At 40.7% G+C, this 27011-nt stretch overlaps 1 protein-coding gene across 1 annotated transcript in view; it reads left to right on the top strand.

Moving 5' to 3' along the window:
* The window catches only part of LOC136867248 (probable G-protein coupled receptor No18), a 1741601-nt gene that overhangs the window by 1635322 nt on the left and 79268 nt on the right, over positions 1–27011 (top strand). Inside the window, exon 8 of the mRNA XM_068227059.1 lies at positions 19818–19962. Coding sequence (XP_068083160.1) covers positions 19818–19962 — 145 coding nt within the window. The remainder of the gene's footprint in view (positions 1–19817; positions 19963–27011) is intronic.

The raw sequence follows: 27011 nt of genomic DNA, 5'->3' as shown, positions 1-27011 counted from the left end.
GTACAATCTGACCGGGCGAGTTGGCCGTGCGGTTAGGGACGCGCAGCTGTGAGCTTGCATTCCGGAGATAGTGGTTCGAACCCCACTGTCGGCAGCCCTGAAGATGTTTTTCCATAGTTTCCCATTTCCACGCAAGGCAAATGCTGGGACTGTGCCTTAAATTAAGGCCGCGGCCGCTTTCCTCACACTCCTAGGCCTTTCCTATCCCATCGTCGCCATAAGAAATACCTGTGTCGGTGCGACGCAAAACTAATTGAAAAGTACAATCTGAGTGATTATTTGCCTTATGAAGCCAGAAGTAATAATTTATTTAGTTATTCGAAAACGCGTAACCGCGCCCCTCTCCCTCTATTATTTCGTTTAACGGAGGTTTTACTGTATTACACTTTATAGCACAGAAGTACTTCGAATAATTGTCATCCTTGTGTTATAGTTCGGAATAGATAAATTAATGTTTGGCGCCAGGAAGATAAACTTCCGAATAAATATAAATTCGGGGATAAAATTAAGTACGTCACAACTTAAATTAATGGATCTAAGGTTGAGTCCGATGATTTGGAAATTCATTTTCGGTGGTAGACTTTACCTCACTCACACCTGAAAGAAAGCATGGCTCTAAACCCTGACGGAAATCGGCCTACAAAGCCCGACCGCGCTCGATAGCTGCAGTCGCTTAAGTGCGGCCAGTATCCAGTATTCGGAAGATAGTAGGTTCGAACCCCACTATCGGTAGCCCTGAAAATGCTTTTCCGTTGTTTCCCATTTTCACATCAGGCAAATGCTGGGGCTGTACCTTAATTAAGGCCACGGCCGCTTCCTTCCCACTCCTAGCCCTTCCCTGTCCCATCCTCGCCGTAAGACCTATCTGTGTCGGTGCGACGTAAAGCAACTAGCAAGAAGAAAAAAAAAGCCCGAAGGCCTGCAGATAACGAGATGACACGTGGTCATTGCAACGACACCTCTTGGCTTTGTAGATATGGACCACTATATCGCCGTAAAATAGCTTCTGAGTTGTTCTCACGTAGGCTGAGTGAGCCTCGAACCAGCAAAAATCCATGACTTGACCTGGAATCAAATACAGGACCTCCTCGTAAGAAGCCGACTCGCTAGTCCTTGACTGATTATTGAGCAAGTAGGAAATGTTTAACCTGAAAAATAAACTCTTCTCCTCCTTCTTCCTGGCCTTTTCCCAACAACCTGGGTTAGGCAGTGATGTAAATTAAGCCCAGTTTTCCGGGCGGATGCTTTCCGGGCTCCAGTCGTATGTGGAGGTATATAGGCCTATTAACTATGGCGTGTTTCTTTTGTAGTTCGTAGTGTGATTTTTACAAGACAAACACAATCACCCAGTCTCCGAAGTAGATGAAATAACCAAGTGCGGTTAAAATCTCTGTCCCAACCTGGAATCGAACCCAGGGCTGTCTGAACCGAAAAGCATAGCGCTGATCATTCAGCCAAGGTGCCGGACTTAATCTGCATATAACATTTTTTTCAAATGTACGATTCACTATTTAGCAGGCTAATTGGATGAATGGTCAGCGTACTAGTCTTCGTTTCAAAACACCCCGGGTTCGATTCCCGGTCGGGTCAGGGATTTTAACTGTTTGTGGTTGATTCCCTTGGCTCGGGGACTGGGTATCCGTCTCAATACAATTCGCTTTATCTACACACAAGACACCACACTACAAATCACTACAGAAGCATGCAATAGTGAATTTGCCGCTCCAAATAGGGTTTGCATTAGGAAAACCGGAACAAAATTACATCAGGTGCTGACTCCAGTATATTTGGGTAACGGCCAGCAAGATGAAGAAGAGACACGATTGACTGTTTACTAATTTGCACCTAGGATAACTTAAGGCTTGATAATAACCTTTACAACATATTGGCAGCGAGTGACCTTATTCTCACATAAACCGAAAAAGTCTCCATTTGAATTCTTGAAATGATAAGGGTTACAATAGGATAATAGCTTGTCTCTCATATAGGTTGTTGTTCCTTCACTTGATGATCCCTTTGTCCTGTAAGAGGTGAATTATACGTTCAACACACAATTAAAATTTGTAAATGGGTGACCTAATGCCCTTTAACACGTTCTCGCTACACACACAATCTGGGTAACCATTGTATTTCCTAGATGTACTTACTAAGATTTCGGATAGTGGAATAGGTTAAGTTGTGGGACTGTACTCCAGTCAAGTAGCAATGAGGAAGTTCTTCAGTATGCGCTCACGTAAGCATTGTAATCACGTGATGGGTGTAAGCATACTACTACTACCTCTTCTTTTATGGGCTCATGTTCCGTATGCAGGCATTTCAATATGGCGCAATAAAGACCATCTGCGTATCAGTTTTGACTTCCCGTTTCACTCTCCTAGATGGATAGGATATATGTTGGGTGATCTATGACCGAGTTTTAAGTAATGTTGTCCGACGATCAATAAAAGCTGATAAACAGAGGGTGCAATCGTACTCTTGGTAGCTCTTTCTTTAGCTTTTCCTTCATTAGTATTCATCTGGAGAATCTCGCCGGAAGTTGTTGACTCTTCAAATATATTATTATTATTATTATTATTATTATTATTATTATTATTATTATTATTATTATTATTATTATTATTATTATTATTATCATAATTGGAGAATTCCTAGACGAGGTGGTAAAGACGTGTTAGCTTCATCTGGAAAGGCGTGCGTTGCATTCCTCGTCAAGAAGCAAACGAGATTTTGACTTCTGGTGAGAAGCATGATACTGAGATTCATTTATCCTACCCTACCTAAAAATGAATAAAAGGTTGATTTCTGGGCGCATGGGTTGACGGACATGGAGTGAACAACTATATCTCACTTAATGGCCTGGTTTCGGATAGTGGAACCTTGTTACCTTCTACACCTCGAAGGGCCTTCGTGACTCGTATGGAAATGGCTTTGCCTTCCCTTGCATTGCTTTGTTTTGTTTTGATCTTCGATTATGATTATCATTTTCGTTATTTTAATGCCTTTTTATTTGATATAGTTTTCAAGAGACATCAGGGCTTTGAAATATTGTCCCACAGGATTTCTTCAACGTGCTGGAAGGCAACAATATGGAGATGTCACATCTGAAAATGCCACCGGTCTTAGCCGAGACCAATCCTGGCAACGGAAGGATTATTATTATTATTATTATTATTATTATTATTATTATTATTATTATTATTATTATTATTATTATTATTATTATTATTATTATTACCGGGCTGATTGACTAAGGTGGTAGAAAATAATGTCCTTCTTAGCCAAGTTGGTTGGTTCAATGCCGGCTCGATGCAGTAGTATTTGAAGGTGTTCAAATATGCCAGATTCATGTCATTAAATCTTTAGGCACCTAAAATAATACTTGTGAAATAATATTTCCGTGCCGCAGTGTCTCCGAAACCGTAGAAGTAGTAGACCTACTGTACATGTAAGTTGAACGTAAAATGTGTAACATAATTAAAAATTGGCCGGTTGAGAATGTGGATGTTTATGATCCATACATTCTCAACCTGCAGTTAACATGTCTCCAGGTAGGTGTAAAGTCTCCATGGTCTCACATCGTGGTTAGCTGGTTCGAGTCCCGTGGTGGAAATAGAAATTCACCATCAGATTGTTGGCCGGCAGTGTGGGAGAGGTGGTATTATACAATTTCTAACCACTAGACTGTGTGCCAATTCCACACCTTTCCTCGGTGCCCATAAGGAGTAAGGGTATATGACGCTGTTGATGGTGATTCGTCCGTCGGATGGAGACGTTAAGCCGTGGGCAGACGCCTTGGTGCTATTCGACAGGAGTAGGCTATATGATGACACAGAGTTTCACCATCACGCCCATAAGGAGTGAGAGCATATGACGCTGTTGATGGTGACTCGTCCGTCGGATGGAGACATTAAGCCTTGAGCAGACGCCCTGGTGCTATTCGACAGGAGTGAGCTATGTGATGACACAGAGTTTCACCATCACGCCCATAAGGAGTGAGAGTATATGACGCTGTTGATGGTAATTCGTCCGTCGGATGGGGACGTTAAGCCTTGAGCATACACCTTGGTGCTATTCGACAGGAATGGGCTAAGTGGTGACAACAGGTTTCACCCTCACCCTACCTCATGCACAACACCATCGCTACACATCCAGACGCGCAAGTCACCCATGGGTGTCAACTAGAAAGACTTTCGCCAGGCCTCGCCGGAGGCCATACGACACCGCATATCACAACCTACAGAATAGTGAAGAACAAAAGAAGCATTCTCAACAAAGCACCTCAATTTATCCCTCCCTGTAGAGGGAGACCATTAAGAAGAAATCGCGTATACTCTTCGGAATATCTGGGCAAGTCATTTACGAATTATCTGAAAGTTGAAGTGCAGTTCTGAACTCCCTACAAATAAAAGAGAGGGACATTCTTGTCATTCCTGTTCTGAAACTAATACGTTTTCTCATGAGTATATCGTCGATGCGCCTGGAAAAACTGCTATGTGACCATGTTATTTGACAAATACTGACCCGCAGAACACACGCATATAATATAAAATAACATGTCCTGACTGAAGGAAGGGCATCCAATCATAAGAACACGCCACGACAGATTCATCTCACCTCACCTGTACCCGACCCAGTAGTGAAACGGGACAAGAGTTGGACAAAAACATGTCCTGACTGACGGATTCATCATCGCCGAGCCAAAACTACTGGATATAAAGAAATGAAATATTGGGGATTCATTTATATTACAATGTAGATGCTCACTAAGGGACGATTTTTGGTTATTCCGTCGCTAAGGGGGGAAGGGGGAGAATTTTAAAATCAGTGTATCTATATCTCAGAAAGTTAACTGTTTAAAGACGTGACAATCGGTATTTGGAATCTCCTTTCAATATAAGAAAACACGTATTTTTTCTTTTCGGAAAACCCTCTTAACGAGGGTGCAAAAAGGTGTAATGGGCGTTGAATACCTTTCATGAGGGTACTTATATCTCAAAAATTGAAGATGTTACAGTCACAAAAATTTGTTTATGGAATATCCTTTAAAAATAAAGAAACACGTATTTTGTTTCCTTGTTTTTAGAAAATCTACTTAAGGGAGCGTGAACAAGAGTGACAAAGGGGGTGAATTTTTAAAATGAGTACGTCTACAGTATATCTCAAAAACCTAACACGTTACAGACGTGAAAATTGGTATTTGGAATCTCCTGTACAAGCAAAGGAAGACGCATAATTTGTTTTCTGAAAATCCACTTAGGGGAAGCGTTAAAGGGGCTGAATTTTTAAAATGAGCATATCTACAGTAAATCTCAAAAACGTATATAACAGACGAGAACATTGGTAATTTTAATCTTTTAAAAATAAAGTAACCCGTATATTTTTGTTTTCGGGAAAACACTAAGGGGGGACAGCATTTACTGAACTTTTGTTTTCGGGAAAACACTTAAGGGGAGATAACATTTACTGAAAAATTGGGTTCAATTATTTTGATTAGAATACTGTATCTCCAAAACTTAAGATGTTACAGTCGTGAAAATTGGTACTTGGAATATTCTTTAAAAATAAATAAACACGTATTCCTTTGTTTCCGAAAAATCCAATTAAGGTGGTGGGGTAAATGGAATGGGAAATGTGTTCAATTTTTTGTATGAGGATACTTACCTCAAGAACGAAGGATGTTACGGACGAGAAGATTGGTATTTGGAATCTCCTTTAAAAATAAAGAAACACGGATTTTATGGGGCGGAAATGAACTTAAGGGGGGTGTAAAGGAGTTGAATTATTTTTATGAGGATACAAATAATAAGTGGACTTAAAACGATACATTCCTAAGGGGTTTTTACTGGGCGATGAGGAATTATGATTAAAAAAATATGCATTTATACGAAGCCGATTGAATTACGAAGTTAAATTTTCAAATGACATCCTATGTGTTAAGTAACAGAAGATTGGAAACAAATTTATCCCCTCAGAAAGCTAAATGGAGGCTAAGATTTGAAAACAAATATATTCATTCCGTCCTCCGAAAGGGTGTAACGTACGAAGATGAAATTCCTAATAGCGGTATATATTTTAAATCGTACGTAGAAAATAGGAAATGTTTTGAATGATGTTAGCTCCGTAAACGAAATTATTCATTCCTCAAAACCCGTTTGACGTACAATGTTGTAATTTTACAAGAAGGGTCTTCTTTTATGTCCAAGGTGTAAAATATCGTATTCTTCAAAATATTTCTCCCCTAAAGGGTATAGATGGTTGCTGACTCTCAAAAACACAATAACCATTCTTCCGAAACCCTTTCAGGCACGAACTTAATATTTTTATGAAGGATGGTATTCTATGTCCAAGATGTTAATAAATATTTGAAAGCATTCACTCCTTTAAAAAATATTAATTTCTCCGTTACTGTTCGACGTACAAAATAAAAGTTTCACAGATTAGTAGCTTTTACATCCTGGATGTTAAATAAGATAAAGTTTAAAACACTGAAATTCTTCTTTGTGGCGTTCAAATGAGTGTTAGATCAGGAAATGAATAATCATTCCCCCACAACCGTTTGACGTACGAATAGAGGGCGTGTTTTACAGGCTCAGCTGACAGTGGACTCTCCAAAATGTATAACTTTGAATAATAACTTTCAGTTTAATACCGTAGTGAAGCACGAATACCTTGCTAGTATCTAATAAAGAACGAGAATTCTTTGAGGATCATCGCACATTATTGAACCTTAAATGACAGATCGTTACTAGCCAAAGTTCTAAACTGAAGTTGCATTCTGGAGATAAGGGGTTCGAACCCCACTGTCGACAGCCCTGAAGATGATTTCCCGTGGCTCCCCATTTTCACACCAGGTAAATGATGGGGCTGTACCTTAATTAAGGCCCCGGCGGCCACTTCCTTTCCACACCTAGACCTTTCCTATCCATCGTCGCCATGAGAGCTTTCTGTGTCGGCGAGATGTAAACAAATTGTACAAAATCTAAACTGTAGTATTTCACACAGCACTTTTTGCGATGGTAATAATAATGGTATTGGCTTTTACGTCCAACTAACTACTTTTATGGTTTTCGGAGACGCCAAGATGCCGAAATTTAGTCCTGCAAGAGTTCTATTAGGTGCCAGTAAATATGCAGATACGAGGCTGACGTATTTGAGCACCTTCAAATACCACCGAACTGAGCCAGGATCGAAACTGCCAAGTGGGGTCAGAAAGCCAGCGCCTCAACCGTCTGAGCCACTCAGCCCGGTGCCCAACGATGGTATCGGTTCTCAATAATTATATCCAATACACTTCATACTAACTCTCCCACGCAAGGAGGGATGTTATAGAGCACTGCAATTTGAAAATTCTGACAGTGACAAACAGACATGCGGGCTGCTCTGCATATATTTGATTAAAATCCACTGAGTGCAATTTATACATGACTGACGTGATCAGGTTTATAATTGAATGTCCAGCTATTGATATTTATTTTATTACTGTTGCTATTCATATCAGATGTAGTATAGCCATAGGTGCTCCGGTATCATCAATTGTTGGGAATGGGTGCAAGAACGAGTTAAAACAACATCACAAATACCCAAGATTGGCATATATTTCATTACCTCGTCGTCTAATGTGCACGATTTCATTACCCACCGAACGGTAGGAAGGGAAACCTAGTGAATAACACACTCTCTCTGGCCATGAGATGGGCTAATTTTGAAGTAATGTTGGAAGGTGGTGTTAGGTAAGGAATTCGTGATCTTGACTTGGTCTGAATCCCAACAGCTACAATGAACGCAGACGTGAAAGGGGTAGTAATAATAATAATAATAATAATAATAATAATAATAATAATAATAATAATAATAATAATCATCATCATCATCATCATTGTACCGGGAGGTACACCTCAACTCCACACATTCAAGATAAGCGCCTTGATGAACTCCTCTATCGACCAAAAGGTGAAACTGATACTGCATCAAGTTGGAACTTTAATCAGAAGATGTCACCACTGAAGTATTAAGTAATTGTGTTATTGTGACGTTTCCTAAACATTGAATTTCTCTAGGTTTTGTGTTGCTGCACATAAAGAAATGTGGACATTTTTCCACAGACGTCACTACCAAAAAACCTATAGTCATGCACTCTGGTGCAAGGTTAAGGAAGTTGTTATTGAAATAAATTTTGTGTTTATTGGTTTTCTCAACTTTCATTTGTGTTTTTATGTAATTCTAGGTTTGCAACAATTTTTTTAATTCCGCCAGTTTTGAATCTGGCCAATGAAAATTTTCTGTAATTAATTTTGAGTCAATCACAGTCTTCTTGTTCGGTTTTGAGTGTAACTTTTGGGTTCAGCCAATAAAAATGAGAGGATATTCCCGGATTAGCCCAGAATCCTCTCGAACCTTCCCTGAGGGTATATAAGTTCCGGCTTTTCATATTTCCTTGTCTCCAGATAGTCGTATTTCTAAGTGTGTGTGTTAAGACAGGAGGCAGGGAGCCTCTTTCTTCGGCAGGCAGTACATCAGCCAGGTAATGGCCACCTAAATCCTCTTTTTCTCTTGATTCCTCAGCAGACTTATCCGAGGGGAAGGTCCGAATTTTCAACTATGTAACAAAATTTTCTAAAATGTAAATTTTCTTTCGGCTAATGTAAAATTTCATAAAGTCTTTAACTGTAAATCAGGGATAGAGAGTGAGTTACCCTCTCGAGCTCCCCTTCATCTTGGTTTGAGGTGACTACGATTTCGTAACTGTTTTCTTTCCTGTAATATATTAAATTTATTTCCATGCGAGCCACCTCAGTAGCTTGGGACTAGCCCCTGTTTCATCGGGCCGAGAGCCCTGTTAGGTTTTTAATAGTTCATTATCTGGGAGCGCAGTGTACGCCTTCATTCAGTTTGTGTTCGGGCCATTTATTTAACCTGTTCTTTTTTCGCAAAGGCCCAGTAGGTTGGGCACTAGATACCCCTGTGTAAAACTGTTTGCATTGATAAATCGTGCCTTGTGAGGCAAGGAAGTGTAAGATTTTGATGTAATGTTGCCTTGAGTGGGCTGTAAGAAGTCGAGAGCATGTAAGCTCTTTTCAAAATTTTGTTACAGTGTGAGGTGCCCCTGGAATGCTAAAAATTGTAACTTTAGGGGCAAATGCTCTTAAATTGGGATATTTTCGTCCTTGTCGAAACATTGAGAGTTCGCAAGTTTTATAAACTGGATCCGGTATCTCAGAAATTGTAAACTAAGGGCTTGAAGCCCCAAATCTGTAGAATTTCACTAATCTTGGATTATCCTAATCTTGTTTCAAGATTGGCATTGTATCTGTTATTTCATTGTTATTTTACCTATTGGAAATTTGTTAAGTTATTTTTTGAAGAAATGTAACCTTTTAAAGTTTAAATCCTTGATAATGTAGTTAGACCCATTCAAGCCCGCACCTTCTTTCACCTCTCTGCGATCAACCAAAACACGGTAATAATAATAATAATAATAATAATAATAATAATAATAATAATAATAATAATAGCCGGGCTGAGTGGATCACACTGTATAGCGCTGACTTGCTGAGTCCAACTTAGTAGATTCGATCCCGGCTCAGTCCAGCAGTATTTAAACGTGCTGTGATACGTCAGCCTCGTGTTGGTAGATTTACTGGCACGTGAAATATCTCTTGCGGGACGAAATTATAGCAGCACTTCTGCGTCGCTGAAAGCTATAAAAATAGTTAGCGGGATGTAAAGCCCATAACATTATTGTTTAAAGTCTATCTACCTTAGAAGACGGTCGAAACTTAAGGCCGAACTGAGAGTTGAACGAGCAGTCACAAGCGTATTATGTCGCACCAACACACAATGGTCTTATGGGGACGATGGGACAGGAAAGGCCTAGGAATGGGAAGGAAGCGTCCGTGGCATTAATTAAGTTACAGTCGCAGCATTTGTCTGGTGTGAAAATGGGAAACCACAGAAAATCATCCTCAGGGCTGCCGACAGTGGGATTTGAACCCACTATCTCCCGGATGCGAGCTCACAGCTGCGCGCCCCTAAACCGCACGGCGAACTCGCCCGGTGAGCTTCCAAGACAGATATGAGACCAAAGCTGACTCCAAGGGAAATGTGGTTGCCTGCATGATGTCTTGTCCAAGATGGTGAAAATTCCGAATCCCGATAACAACATTATCTCGCGTGCATTATATTGTAAAATTAATTTTATATTACTCTCAGTTGTATGACAGAAAAGGAACGTTCATGTTTTCTTCACGGCAGCATACGTGTCAAGGAGCCTAGATAAAAGATAAAGGCTTTCCTTACTCGTAACTTCGGCAATAAGCGTGATGGAGCCGGAAGCTCTGTAGTAGATCAACTTTACCACCCGGTTCTCATTTCCGATGTAGGGAGAGTGAACGCCAAGGACACGAGTCAGGCAGTATTAAACTGCACTGAAAAGAGAGGAAATTGCTCTGGAAAAATTAAATGGAATATTACCATATAAACTTTGCACTGGGAGGTGAAGAATCCCGAATGCAACTAATGGTGAGGAAACACCTTGAAAGCTTTCCGCGGACTGTAGTTTTTAAACTGCTCTTTCGAAACATAGAAGCCTCCATTTTAAGATACTTCAGTATCATCAAAATATTTAAGACTGTACCAAGGGATTGAGTTAGAAGCTTTGAATAGAATTTAATTTGGGCGCAGTTTTCACACATTGCTTTAGTTTCGGATACTTAAGGCGGCAGCTAGAATCATAAAATTTGGCTAGCGTATGGCGTGTCTACGTACGTGCCGAATTTTGTGATTCTATGGCCGCTATTAGCCGAGGGCGTTCAGTGGCGCAACTTCTGAATAATTGCTCAATTCAAAGCGGGGTTGTAGTGTACTATGATGAATTTCTCCTTGCTCTTCTATTATAAATGAAAAGGTTAGGAAAATGCGAAAACATCCTACGTATGTTTCCCAACTAACTAGAGGATTATATTCCACACTATTTAACGATCTAACTGCGGGCTACAGTAAATTCTTCAGTTGTCGTCTCATGTCGAAATCGCCATTTTACTAACTGATTGGCTACATAAAATAAGATACAATAGGAAACGACACAGGACTAAACAAGCGTTTCCCAGCAGAAGAAAAACTGGTCCCCACACTGGGGCAAGTCATGCGATAGTCGTTACTTTGTTTCCCATAACAAATATTTTACAATTTTCCGTAATTTTGAAAATCTTGTTATTCGAATCCATCACAAATTATTTTAGTTAATCATTAGTAACTGACTCGTCCAACTTATTGGCTGAATGGTCAGCGTTGAGGCTTTCGGTTCAGAGGGTCCCGCGTTCAATTCCCGGCCTGGTTGGGGATTTTAATCGCCTCTGATTAATTCTTCTGGGCCAGGAACTGGGTCTTTGTGTTTGACCCAACACTTTCCTCTTCATATTCAGACGACACTCTACACTATGAACCACCATAGAAACACGCAATAGTGATTACATCCCTCCATATAGGGTTGCGTCAGGAAGGGCATCCAAATCCACATGTGCGACACAGTTCGCACCCACGACCCCACAGGTGTGGGAAAAGCTGTAGAAGTAGAAGAAGAAGATTAGTAACTGACTCATGAATTCCTCTGATGAGGTTGACGTCAGGAAGTGCACCCGGTCGTAAAAACTAGCAGCGAAGATTAATATCACTTCATACCCGAACCGTACAGAAACGGGGCAAGCGGTGGACATACATACATTAGATATTGACGGTGTCATAGTTGCGCGCTAACTAATCCTTCCTAATAAAATGGATTTAAAATAATTCTAATTAGAAAAACATGAATGTCAGTTAATATAAAATTATTTCTGTAAAAATATTTACTTTGCGATGAAAATAATTGTAGTGAGTAGTAATAAGAGTAACTAGTAGTAAATGAGGTGGGCATAAAGAAGCAACTTATGTTTATTGTACAACTTTAATTAATGTTAAGTACTGTATTGTCTCATAAATACCGAAAAAACGTTGTGTCAATAAGATTTCGGATTTTTGTAAATGAAACTTCAGGTCTACAAAAAGTTATTTGCTCTTTAATTTACCCAATCAGTGGTTAGTGTGATTAGCTGCCACCCGCGGAGTCCCGGGTTCGATTCCCGGCTCTGCCACGAAATTTGAAAAGTGGTACGAGGGCTGGAACGGTGTCCACTCAGCCTCGGGAGGTCAACTGAGTAGAGGGATGTTTCATTCCATCCTCGAAGTGGTTTTCCGTGGTTTCCCACTTCTCCTCCAGGCAAATGCCGGGATGGTACCTAACTTAAGGCCACGGCCGCTTCCTTCCCTTTTCCTTGTCTACCCCTTCCAATCTTCCCATCCCCCGGCAAGGCCCCTGTTCAGCATAGCAGGTGAGGCCGCCTGGGCGAGGTACTGGTCATCCACCCCAGTTGTATCCCCCGACCCAGAGTCTGAAGCTCCAGGACACTGCCCTTGAGGCGGTAGAGGTGGGATCCCTCGCTGAGTCCGAGGGAAAAGCCAACCCTGATGGGTAAACAGATTAAGAAAGAAAGATTTTACCCAATCCATCTGGGCTATATTTCACCTATAATTCTCTAATATAGCAAGACAAAGAAACAATGGTACAAATTTAAATGATATATCATTTTTATGTATATTACACATTACTACACTGAATGGTACAGGTAGTATAAAAAACACCTAGAACACTCTTCTCGCCAGGGGTTTTTCTCCGAATTCTGGAATGAAGTTTTTCAAATGCTCTTCCAAGAATTCAGTTTTCTTTACTTTGCGTAACTTTCAAATGCTGGAATCTCAAATGGCCGGTTTTCTTTCAACCTCAAAAATTAATTCTTCAGTATTTATTCGACTTTTTTTCCTTAATGTTTCGTTTTTTTCTTTTTTTTATAATCTGCTTTACGTCGCACCGGCACAGATAGGTCTTACGGCGACGTTGGGATAGGAAAAGTCTAGCCGTGGGAAGGAAGCGAGAATAACCTTAATTAAGGCACAGCCCCAGCATTTGCCTGATGTGAAAATGGGAAATCATGGAAAACCACCTTCAGGGCTGCCAACGGTGAGGTCGAGCCCACTATCTCCCGAATGCAAGTGGATAGCTACGTGTTCCAAACCGCACAGCCATTTTCTCGATCAGTATTCGACTTCCAAATAGTTGTTTTCATCTCCTTCATTTGTTGTGCTATTTTATTTGACGTTTGCATGTTCATTAAATGAACTATCGCAAAATGGTAAAGCACATGAACGAGTAAAATAATCACTCTACCACCAACAAGCTAATGAAATATGTGAGTGGAGAGCACAAGCTCCAGTGATGCTCCGTATGCGCACGCAGGTATATCGGGCAACTAGTTCGCCACTAGTCGCCCACGGCTAACAGGTTACATTTACTGCAATGCCCCGTCACGCATTTGAGCAACTACGAGTCGCCAGAACAGTTGTCGGCTCAGATGACGGCTGCCGACTAGTTGCTCAGTTGCACTACTAATCGCCCGCGGCTAATAGGTTACATTTACTGCAATGCCCCGTCACGAATTTGAGCAACTACGAGTCTCCAGAACAGTTGCCGGCTCAGATGGCGGCCAGCGACTAGTTGCGCCACTAGTCGCCCACGGCTAATTGGTTACATTTACTGCAATGCCCCATCATGAATTTGAGCAACTACGAGTCGCCAGAACAGTTGTCGGCTCAGATGACGGCTGCCGACTAGTTGCTCAGTTGCGCCACTAGTCGCCCACGGCTAATAGGTTACATTTACTGCAATGCCCCATCATAAATTTGAGCAACTACGAGTCGCCAGAACAGTTGTCGGCTCAGATGACGGCTGGCGACCAGTTGCTCAGTTGCGCCACTAGTCGCTCGAGGCTAATAGGTCCCATTTGATCCAATAGTTCGTGACTCTCCAGAGCAACTGGTTGCGCCACTAGTCGCCCATGGTTATTAGCGGCCTATCTTTTCCATAACTCAGTGGCCACGACCTTGGCAATAAAAATGTACCCCTACTACCCTTCCTCACAGCACATGCAAAGTCTCCACTACTCGCCGTAATGCTATACAAATTGGTTAGCCGCGACGAACAGCATTTTTTGCGTATTTCCGTCAATAATTATGTTAATAATGAAAGAAAATAAACGAAGGAATTAGCAGATAAGATGAGAAGGTTTGTACAAACAGCTTTTTTAATAATTCCTAGTTCCAGCTGGCTAAATTGAAATAGAAATGTAATGTTTACTCCACAAAGTGGGGGGGGGGCGACAGTACCTACTCACCTCACCCCCTAATCACCGCTACTGTTTGTAGACACGCCAAAGATGCAGACAAGGAAATCTAATAACTTATTCATTTATACACGTGTAGACATTCCACTAGATAAAAGAGTTACATGTATGAAACAAAAACTAATACTGTTCGGTGAAGTACGTGTGTAGAAGGCATACATCTGTTTGGAGCTTCTGTTGCATTCAGACCAGGTTATCCAGATTAAAATAATGTCTGTGTATTCGTCGCTGCTGAACACACTAGCCATTGCCGATATGCAGACAGCAAATATAGTGCGGCTGTACCATACACCAGCCTAGAACTATGCGGTCGAAAACGATGTTTACTAATGCAAGGGGTGCATTTGACCGGTAGCGCTGAGTAACATGCTGTGAGCGACACTCCTGTCCTTATCTCTTCATATTCTGACGTAACCTGCCCGCTGGCAGTAGTTCTCCTGTGAAAATCAGTTGGTAGACATCCCACTCATCACTTGTGCATGCGGGACATTTATAAGTGGAAAGTACGGCGTTCGAGAGCCACCTGGTATATACTGTTGTATGTCCGTCGCTCCCTTCTCGATCCGCCAGCCAGCTACACGCGTGCCAGTGTGTTATTCTTCGAGTCTCGACGCGCAGCTCTCAGTGCGCGTGCCTGGAACGTCGTGTGTGCTATAAAAAGGAGCTCCTAGTCTGTCCAGACGCCCACTGACCCCGGTGTCCAGCTCCAGAATACACCCTACGTCGAGCACGGAGGCTACTCCTTTTGAAAATCTGCTTCGGCCAGGTGGACTGAATTTCTGGCAGTAAGAGGTCTCACCTCGGGTCACCGCTCCTCTTATCTATTCCGCTGTCCATGCCCAGTCTTACCATTATATGCCACTATCATTCCCTAGCTAATGCAAGCTCCCATTATCAACTTAGTTTTGCTAAGTAGGAACTCTTCAGTCATTGAACTTACGTTAATGAACTCAGACACTTCAACAAGGAAGGACTCTCTGAGATATTTACGTCAGTGCTTCTGATAGTTTTCGACTATCAAGAACTTTTCATGTCACAAGGACTATCTTTCCGAAATAGTAGTGAACGTGAATACTCCAACGTGTATATAGTGTACAAAGACAGACTCTTTTTCCAAATTCATAGTTCAATTTGCTTCGAGATAACTTTCAGTTTTGTTAGTATAAATATTGTAATTTTACATGTGAAGTAAATAAAGAAGTTGTGTTTTTGTAAACCCAACCTTGTTTACAACATATACCATTTAAAAATCATTGAATAGACTGTGAGTTTATAGGAAGTTCAGAAGAGTTTTTTTTTTTTTTTTTTTTTTTCTCTTACATCATTGATTATATGTCAAATACCCCTTCATTTTAATTTTTGTTATGCACATAATTTCGCTTACTCTTAAAATGACAGAGAAAATTACTATTACTTCATGCTCTGCAGCCAGTGTCCGGCTCCATGGCTGAATGGTTAGTGTGCTGACCTTTGGTCACAGGGGTCCCGGGTTCGATTCCCAGCAGAGTCGGGAATTTTAATCATGATTAGTTAACTTCGCTGGCATGGGGGCTGGGTGTATGTGTGGTCTTCATCATTTCATCCTCATCACGATGCGCAGGTCAGGTACGGGCGTCAAATCAGAAAGACCTGCATCTGGCGAGCCAAACTTGTCCTCGGACACTCCCGGCACTAAAAGCCATACGCCAGTTTTTTTTTTGTTTTTTTTTTTTTTTGCCAGCTACGGACACCCTCACAGACTTAGTTATTTGAGGGATCCATCATATTTAATAAATCATATTTTTCTCAGCTTTAAAATTACCCCCACCTAACACCGAGGTAATATGAGAAAGAACTAATTCACTCTGGTGTCTGTCTGTCTGTCTGTCTGTCTGTCTGTCTGTCTGTCTGTCTGTCTGTCTGTCTGTCTGTCTGTCTGTCTGTCTGTCTGTCTGTCTGTCTGTCTGTCTGTCTGTCTGTCTGTCTGTCTGTCTGTCTGTCTGTCTGTCTATTCCTAAAAGTGAAAAACTGCTGGATTTATTTCAACCAAACTACGTATTTGGATTCTACTCTCTCGGGATTGTGTTAGAGGTGCATGTGATGTCACGGTAATCACAGGGAGTTGGTATTTATAGGAAGATTATTCTCAAATATTTTCGTTAACATTAGGTCTATCAAAATACTGTATATAACAAACGTTTAAGAATATGTTATTTCCTTTCCTTTATGCCATGTACGTATTTATCGTACGACGGATAATATCGCAGATGATTACGTAAAATTGGATTGTCAGTCTAAGTCCCGTGGGACATGTCGTGCATGTCACTTCAAGGTGGGCATTGGGAAAACTAAAGAGCCATTATACTCTTTTCGATAGAACAGATATTAAGGGAAGTAACATCAATGTCAGAGCACCGCGCCAGTGGTCGGAGATAATATATGCAACCTGAGAACCATGGAGAATTTCGCACAACTCCGAACCAGGATCTATTCGGTAATTGTCATCAATCTCTCTAGACTTTGTTCAGCTTCATCATATACGTTACTGCCACGCGCCGTGATGGTGGAATAAAGACAGACACGAAAGGTAAAAACCAAGGATACGGTCTGGAGTTGACCTAAAACGGATAAATATCTGAAAAATTGGTAAAATAAACGAAATTACAGATAGTGGACCCGTGCAGCTTTATTTATATCGGTTAAAAGGCAGGAAGACTGTAGCTAGAATAAAAGTTTGAGAACATTTACTCAGTAAGCACCTGTAAAATTTAATTTATAAGAGTTAAACGACCAAGCACGTCGGGCGTGCGATTCAGTCGCGCAGATGTGACCTTTCATTCGGGAGGTAGTGGATTCGAACCCCACTGTCGACAGCCCTGAAGATGGTTTTCCGTGGTTTCCCTTTTTCACACCAGGCATATGCTGGGGCTTTACTTTAATTAAGGCCACGACTGCGTCTTTCCCACTTCTAGCCCTTCCCTGCCCCATCGTCGTCGTAAGACCTATTGTAAAATAAGAAGGTTCATGATGTAATGGGAAAGAGCTAAGACTTTGTTCTTAATTAGAGCACATTTTTTGAGTGGAGGCATAGGATACATTCACAGTATCCCCTACTTATCAACAGGGGTGACTAAAATAGGTGAATCCCAATGGTCGTCAACTTGGAAGTGGCGGTCAGCGATCACTAGCCCACTAGCTGAATCGGTAATTGCTCGTACCAATTGCCTCACCCTCATCACTCCTATCCTACCTTTCTTGTTCATCTCTCATCCGATCCCAACAGTGAGGCCTAGGGAGCCTTCCATTTTACGTCCTTCGTAAATTTCCTCGTGCCGGGCTGAGTGGCTCAGACGGTGGAGGCACTGGCGTTCTGACCCCAACTTGGCAGGTTCGATCCTGGCTCAGTCCGGTGGTGTCAGCCTCGTGTCGGTAGATTTACTGTCACGTAAACAAACTCTTGTAGGACTATATTCGGGGACCTCGGCGTCTCCGATAACCGTAAAAGACTGGTTAGTGGGACATAAAGCAAATAACATTATTATTAAATTTTCTCGTTCCTTTTTTCCTTTTATGCGTTCATTTTTCGAAGTACTGTTGAAGGGATAGCTACCTACTTGTACTTTTCCTTAAAACACTTTTCTTAAATCCACTACCACCAGTTATAATCCACCACCACCTGTAGGACCCGTACGACCAAGCACAATTACTCCTCTTTCTCGGTTTGGAACAAGCATGTAAATGGGTAACATGAAAGCAGTCGCGGAGGCTACTGAGTAAACAAGATCACTTAAATCACGTCACTCTGGGACTGGAGGATAACGTCACCAAGTTGCGAAACTATATAAGAATAAATAAGTAGGTCAACAATCTCAACAGAGAGAAGGAAAGAGCTCCATAGAAGGATAGGCTTATGAAGGTACACAAGATGATAAGCAGAGAAACACAAAAGTCGAGATAGTCGAAAACGACTGATGATTAGACAATCAGTGTTGACTGACGGAGGTAGGAACAAAAATGACAATAAGCGGAATCTGGTAAAAGTGGAAATATTGTCAACCACGTAATCGGGTGCATGACGTAGTTTGTTGAGGCGCTTGTCTTCTATGCCTAAGGCTTCAGAATTCAATCTCGGCACTGTTCTTTGTCATTTTACAGTACTTAAAGGCAGCAACTCGGCCGGTTTTGAAGGCAGAACATTTCCTACATTCCTGCAGTCTTTAAAATGTACATAATTTATAGACACACTAAATTATTATTATTATTATTATTATTATTATTATTATTATTATTATTATTATTATTATTATTATTATTATTATTATTATTATGCTGTTGTTGTTTTGTTGTTTTCGTTGTCAACAGGTTGATCAAAAAACTCGATGCGAATGCTTGGAAAATCTATATACAGGTGCAAAATCGGTGGTAATAACATTGGAAAAACATGGGGGACAATTAAGGATAATATTGGCTCTTCGCCTGTGTTGGTGCAACGTACTTGTGCGACACACCATCATTCTAGTTTGCTAATGACTGGGCGAGTTGGCCATGCAGTTAGGATCATGCAGCTGTGAGCTCGCATCCGGGAGATAGTGGGTTGGAACCCCACTGTCGGCAGCCCTGAAGATTATTTTTCGTGGTTTCCCGTTTTCACACCAGGCAAATGCTGGGGCTGTACCTTAATTAAGGCCACGGCCACTTCCTTCCCATTCCTAGACCTTTCCTATCCCATCGTCGCCATAAGACCTATCTGTGTCGGTGCAACGTAAAGCAAATAGTAGTTTGCTAATGACAAACAGGAGTCTAATATCTGTATGTTGCCTGCGATCTTTTGGACATGTCCTCTGGTATTGCTGCCAAGAAGTATACTGTCTAGCCAGATTGTAAGAAGATACTGGAGTGTCACATGGTTAGCGAACCGGGCGAGTTGGCCGTGAGCGTAGAGGCGCGCGGCTGTGAGCTCGCATCCGGGAGATAGGGGGTTCGAATCCCACTGTCGGCAGCTCTGAAGATGGTTTTCCGTGGTTTCCCATTTTCACACCAGGCAAATGCTGGGGCTGTACCTTAATTAAGGCCACGGCCGCTTCCTTCCAACTCCTAGGCCTTTCCTATCCCATCGTCGGCGTAAGACCTATTGTGTCGGTGCGACGTAAAACCCCTAGCAAAGGAAAAGCATGATTAGCGTGATGAATTTTTCAGCCACATTGCTCACTTTTTGATCTGGGTCACAGTTTTTCACATGATTTATTGAAACTTCATATATCCTGTTCCAAACCTCAGACGGAGATCAAGAAATTCTTGAATGAATTGAGAATGGAAACATGACACCACCGACTGAAAGACACCAGCGAGCTCTTAAATCTCTAACCTCTAAATCTCTATCACCAGTAACCTTCGTCCAGATTATCAATTCTCTTCCCAACTGCACTTTCCTCCTCAAGGCCGTGTTAGAAATAGCTCGACATGACACGTCTTGCATAATTCATAATACATAATAGTCAACGCTATGTTGACTATAAAAATTGTCTCCACTCTATTTTACTTGTGATATAAGATGTTATGTTTATGTTCCAGGTCGGCAACACGTTGATAATAGCAGCTGTGTTAACAACTCGTCGCCTACGTACCGTCACCAACTGCTTCGTCATGTCCCTCGCAGTGGCTGACTGGCTCGTAGGTATCTTCGTCATGCCACCCAAGGTTGCGTTGCATCTGATGGGTAACTATTTTTCTTCTGGACTACAGTATATATCTATTAGCACTTTTTACTCCAAATTGAAAACATTTTAAGACTACAAGGTCTTATCTACTGGTGGTAACTATACATGAAGCTCAATTGAAAGTATTTATTCACTTACTAGCAGTTTCCCGCGGGCTCTATCCACAGTGTATCACGTTGTTAATTAATATCCCCACGTAGATACTTGCAAAGTTCGAGGCGAAGAAATCGTCCCTCCTCTGGCAAACAAACGAATCTGCAAATTGTCAAAAAATCAGGAGAGCTGAAATAATTTGTGATTATTTACTCATGTCAAATCGATTTTTATATTTAATTATTGGTTTTATGTGTTAGCCGTACAGAATGAGCTGCAGGTGTGAGATTTTGTCAGAGGGTAGACATTCTATAAATAATAAAATCTAGACCAAAACTTTAGAACTACAGTTTCCCTTATTTGTCACTTTTGCTAGTTTGCCATAGGTGGGACGAAATAATATAAATGAAATGTTGTACCAATAGAACATAATATTTTATCAACATACACTTCACAATAAATCAGAAACAGAAAGTGACATTTGTTTTTCTGCTGTATGCTAACTTCATTCCTCTTTTAAGTTCTCTGTCGGTCGTCCAACCGGTCTGCTCCTGTCACTGCTACGCCGCCTGAGCACGTGCAACTTAAACGACACTGGCCGCAACATTCCGAGATGTAATTAGGTGATTTACATGACATTTTAGGCTTTACTTCCAGCCAAATGCGTGTATTTACAACGAATAGGCTGCCATTAGGTAACTTGTACCTTTCCCTTTGTACAATGATTTACAGTGCCTTGTGTTCTAAGCCGTGAATGCGGAAGATCATTTCAAACATTTGAATTTTTCTTTTTCGGCTTAATGGTGTCTTATCGAAGAAAAGTGTCCTACACAAATTTTATATGTACCACGTGGAATAATCCGAGAAAAGTATCGTGATCATTGGCTTTAGTGGCGTAGTAGAATAATCACTGACGTACTGGAGAGTGGCTACGTGGTATGGGTCACGTAGCTGTCAGCTTTAATTCGGAAAATAGTAGGCTCGAAACCATGAAGATTTTTGCGTGAATTCCCATTTTCACATCGGATAAATACTGGAGTTGTATTTTAATTAACGCCATAGTTGCTTCCTTCACAGTTGCTTCCTTCCTCTCCCATCGTCACCATGAGCACATTCTCTGTTGGTGCGACGTAAAACAGTAAAATAAATAACGTCTCTTGACGTTCCTTTAATAAGAAACCGCGTTCGATCCCAGCCGAAAGTGTTCGTATTTCGGGGAACTATATCGACAGCTCAGTGTCCTTAGCCTTCAGAACGTTGAAGAACACTTACGACACAAAATTTCAACTTTTTGACATTTGTTTTGACTGCTGGAAGACGTTTGTGCGACAGTTAATTTTTTATTATTATTATTATTATTATTATTATTATTATTATTATTATTATTATTATTATTATTATTATTATTATTATGTCAGACTCGTTGGCTGAACGGTAAGCGTACTGGCCTTCGGTTCAGACGGTCCCAGGTTCGATTTAGGCCGGGTCGGGGACTTTAACCTTAAATGGTTAATTCCTACGGCACGGGGGGTGGGTGTATGTATTGTCTTCATCCTCATTTCATCCTCATCACGACGCGCAGGTCGCCTACGGCCTCAAATAGAAATACCGGCACCTGGCGAGCCGAACCCGTCCTGGGATATCCCGGTACTAAAAGCCATACGACATTTCATTTCATTATTATTATTATTATTATTATTATTATTATTATTATTATTATTATTATTATTATTATTAAGTGAATAATGAATGATGGCGACTCGCTCTTTATGTAACAATACAACCACATTTACAGATCTTCCTCTCATAGACAGCCTCCGTACCAATGTTGACGTTCCGATTCTGCTGATATCTAACAACAAAACTTAATTCTACGGAAGAGTTTCCTTTTTTTTTTTTTTTTTTTGCTAGTGGCTTTACGTCGCACCGACACAGATAGGTCTCTTGGTGACGATGCGATAGGGAAGGCCTAGGAGTTGGAGGGAAGCGGCCTGGTTTGAAAATGGGAAACCGCGGAAAACCATATTCAGGGCTGCTGACTGGGATTCGAAGATTCGAACCCACTATCTCCCGGATGCAAGCTCACAGTCGCGCGCCCCTAACCTCACGGCCAACTCGCCCGGTGGAGGAGTTTCTATGCTGGAGTAAATTTTGTCCAACGGCCATGAGTGCAACACGAGAATTTTTCAGATTTTCTACAATCTTTCAAATTTCATTTCCTCGACTGGAATCGAACACGTAAACTTTGGATCATGAGTCGGACAGTCTACTTCTGATCTACCCGAGATAGTTTGATTCATGTGCAGCAAGCGAGGTCAATGTAAGTGAGGTCACTGTAAAAAAATATATTACTGTTAGAATAAATAAATAATAATAAATGAAGATGGGCAAACATGACAAACAATGGTTTTACCGGGAAAGTTGGCCGTGCGGTTAGAGGCGCGCGTCTGTGAGCTTGCATCCGAGAGATAGTGGGTTCGAATCCCACTGTCGGCAGCCCTGAAAATGGTTTTCCGTGGATTCCCATTTTCACACCAGGCAAATGCTGGAGCTATACCTTAATTAAGGCCATGGACGCTTCCTTCCAACTCCTAGGCCTTTCCTCTCCCATCGTCACTATAAAACCTATCTGTGTCGGCACGAAGTAAAGCCACTAGCAAAAAAAAAATGGTTTACGCAATACTATGAATGTTATAGCTAAGTTTGAACAGGTGTATAAGCGGTTGTGTAAATTAATATTGGACCAACCTGAACTCAAAAGAGTACCAACTAGTACATAGCAGAATTTGATACATACTGGTAATGTTTCAGCTTCTAGAATAGGCGCTGAAATATTAGTGGTGAAGATCTGGCAAAATAGTAGTAGAGACGTGAAACTATGAAAAATTATATGAAGCGGATAAGTTCAGTATTAAGATTCCGGATTGTTATTATTATAATTTGTGAGTAATTCAGAAGAATTCTTTCGAAGAGGTAGTTAAGAGTCTAATTGCACGATTCGCAAGTAATGTACCACTGTTCAATCATACTTTCCCTCTTCTTCGAACTTGAATAGTTACGTTTGAAAATACTGCGTACTCTTCACATACCGACCCTCAATACACCAGCATATCTGACCTGTTGGTTTTATTATAGTACTGGCAGTTTTCTCTTTAACGACCGGCACGATTTTGAAGCCTAGTTGGTCGGATGTGTTTATATTCCTTGTCCACGGAGTGCCAGGATTTCCCCAACTCGAGACACAGCATTGTCAACTCTCCGTTTTAACTATATAGTGCACCCACACTCCCTAACCATTCGGTCTCCGGAGATGGATCTACAGGGTCATTAAGTGTGTTATAAATCAAGTGGGCTTAATAAATATATAAAATAACTTATGGCATAAAGGGTAGGATAATGCGGGTGTTATATAACTGAAAACGAATTAGAACAGTATTTAAATTTTTAAAATCAAAGGGTTTATTTTACTCCTGATGATTGTGGAAACTAATGCAAAATAACCATATTGAAGCGTCATATAAGTCTTTATCATGATCTCACATATACGGAATATAAACCAATAAAATCACTTAACACTGGGGTATGTTTACATAACTTTAAAAATCTGAGAAAATCTTAACCCAAATATAACTTGTATAACGAAACAATAATATACACTGTCATATTAGAGGAAACATCACCATCAGAATGCCACGAGTCAAAATAAAATCCATGATTCTGGACCCACAATATAAATGGATCATTGGGGCAGAACCAACGTCATTCCTGAACACAATCAACAAACAAAACACATCACACAGCTCATACACAAAGAAAAAATAATACAGTGAATATATCTGGTTGTCGTGGGAATACCGCACGTGCTCTTGGCAGATGCCAACGAGATCCGAACTCACTTCCTGCGACGATTGAAGATGGGACTGGAATTCGTGACTACACCTAATAATAATATAAATGAATGTCTAAACAGGTTTACTGGCCTCTATCGGTAATTAACTACAGCTGAAATATATATATATATATAATGAAACAATTCTGAAGGTCGCCGTGTTACTCAATAAATGTCACAATACTCTCGCCACATGACAGACTGAAATAAGCCTCCGTTCCTTCTGGGAAGCAAACAAAAAACGACGCATAGGTCACAAAAGGCGTTCTTGGCTACATGCAGTAAATCACAGCTTGTTAGGGGAGTCTGACCGCTCCCTTCTAAAATCACGTCGTCTCTTTAAATCTCGAGCGACACGTTCAAGACTTATTTCACACAATTCAATTCGCTCACTACTTTCAATGTGGCGTTACATAATTCATCAATCATTTCATCTTATTAATAAGGCCCTCAATATCTCGACCAACCCCATGGATTTATATTTTCTACCAGGTGTCTCGCTTCATTGCCTTCAGCCATCATGAACTAATTTATTTCCAATTGACGAGATGGTATTTTCTTTTCAACTCTCTTGTAACACGTCACCTAATAACCCCACAAAGGAAGAAAATAAATTATAGCACATCCCATCATGATATTGGTTATTCAAAAGGCCCTAACATCTACATTACCGGCCATCCTGATATTACTCCTAAGGGATAAACCATATTCAACTTTAAAATTAATTCAACACAAATACGGAATCAAATATTACTCTAAAAACGAACACGAATGTGTGGCCACCTCTAAAATCCAAATAAATAAAGCCTAGCTATTATCCAATGGAGTACGATGGTTCGGATCTCTGGCGAGTCACTCTGGCACTGCTTTATCCGTGTTGACTAAACTACATCAAAATAATACTCGCATGCATTATAATATAACTGGATGAGTACCAATCAACTTAAAAGAACATTCAAATGCACACTACTTGCGCTAACTATTCTACACAATGTCAAACTATGTAAAAATAAATCCCAAATAAAAATGAAGAATAACATAAATTTCAAATAAAATCTACCCGTATTTATAAAATCTAATTCACTCAGACTTGTTACTAATTGAACACTGTGCCCTTAAGTAACACATTTACATTTCTAAAAGAAACCCTATCAATTATTATTTACATATAAATGAATTTTAAATGGACATTCTGTTATGATACGAGTCATGCTAGTAAAATGGATGTACTCAGCCTTGTCCTCAGGATACCTCGGATAACTACGGGACGTCAATTGGTTGATTTATTCCTACATACCTTCCATGTAGACTGCTGCGATGGCCAGGTCCGAATTGGAACTCGTAGGATGAAACTGCATTATCCTTGGCACTGGGATCTCCTTGGTAACTACGGCACACAACACGCACAATTAGACCCGTTACGTACGTCTGCTTCAAACGCGCACTTTATGGCCCGATTTTTGATCCAAGGTCCCGGGATCAGAAGTACTACCGGTAATACAAGGTTATTACACAAAACACCCACATTTAGTTTAGCAGTGACGTCTTAATGTCAAGCCCTGTGTATGTGCTCAGAATTATTATTATTATTATTATTATTATTATTATTATTATTATTATTATTATTATTATTATTATTATTATTTGTATTAAGCGTCGTTGTTCAATTAAAGGTTTAAAATTCATCAAGGTCTGCAGTTCATCAAAAGTTACTAGATCATTTTCATATTCGGTTTAGAGAATTTACATGAAATAATTTTGTCCGCACACAATGACATACCGCTTAAGGGGACTCACAACTGAAATGTTGCGAATTTTGTCCGAAAATTCGAATTTCCAATTTTAATCTTAAAAATTCCCAAATTCTTCCGCTTTCAAATCTCGTTATCAGTTTCCCCCCCTAACACTATTTTTAAAGCTCTAAATGTCGAATTTAAAGGGCAGCGGTTCGGTGTTTATAGAGCAAACCCACGCCTTCCTCTCACGGTGTCAGACAAAATTAATTTTAGAAGTCTTCCGGACTACCATTTCAATAATCTTCTTCTTCTTCTTCTTCTTCTTCTTCTTCTTCTTCTTCTTCTTCTGTGAATCTGTCTTGAGACAGGTATCAACTGGACAGCACCCATGATTCTCTCTTCTGAGCATCTTGCTTCAGTTGTTCATAGCTTCTCCCTTGTTTGACATCTGTTAACATTCCAAACATTCTCCTTCCTACTCCTTTTCTTCCATCTATTTTTCCCTGCATCACCCTCTGTTGAAGACAATTTCTACGTAGTATGTGACCCAACCAGGATATTTTACTCTTCCTTTTCGTTTTCGTCAGGTGTCTCTTCTCTCCTACTTTTCTTAGCACTTCATTATTTCTCACTCTATCTGTCCACTTCACTTTTTCCATTCTTCTCCACAACCATATTTCAAAACTTTCCAAATACTTTCTTTCTTTCTTTCTTTCTTTCTTTCTTTCTTTCTTTCTTTATGTCCATGTTTGAGCTCCATATGACACTTTTTTTAAATGCTATTTGTTCGAGGCGTCGACCCATGTGAATCTTTTGCCCCTTCCCCACGACACTATACACTCCACACAAAACACTTCGCGAACTTCTGTCTAAAATCAATAGGGATTGCTTTAAGAATTTCAACGAGCTCGATAGCTGCAGTCGCTTAAGTGCGGCCAGTATCCAGTAATCGGGAGTAGTGGGTTCGAGCCCCACTGTTGGCAGCCCTGAAGATGGTTTTCCGTGGTTTCCCATTTTCACACCAGGCAAATGCCGGGGCTGTACCTCAATTAAGGCCACGGTCGCTTCCTTTCACATCCTATCCTATCCCATCGTCGCCATAAGACTTATCTGCGTCAGTGTGACGTAAAGCAAATAGCAAAAAAAAAATTTCAATAATACCGCTGAAATACATTTACCTTGTAGTAGACCTACGCTGTGCGTAAGAGGGGAAAGATCTCTCAAGGAATAATTCAAAGTTCAGGGCAGTTTCAAAGCAAGTATGCTTATTAAAACTTTAAATTGCTTTTATCTACCTCAAAACGTTTTCGGCTCTTTGCCATGCATAAAA

The sequence above is a fragment of the Anabrus simplex genome, chromosome 3 (assembly GCF_040414725.1).
Source record: "Anabrus simplex isolate iqAnaSimp1 chromosome 3, ASM4041472v1, whole genome shotgun sequence".
NCBI classification, from domain to species: Eukaryota; Metazoa; Arthropoda; class Insecta; order Orthoptera; family Tettigoniidae; genus Anabrus; species Anabrus simplex.
The sequence above is the reverse complement of the archived record's forward strand: the minus strand, read 5'-3'. Positions and strand labels throughout refer to the sequence as shown.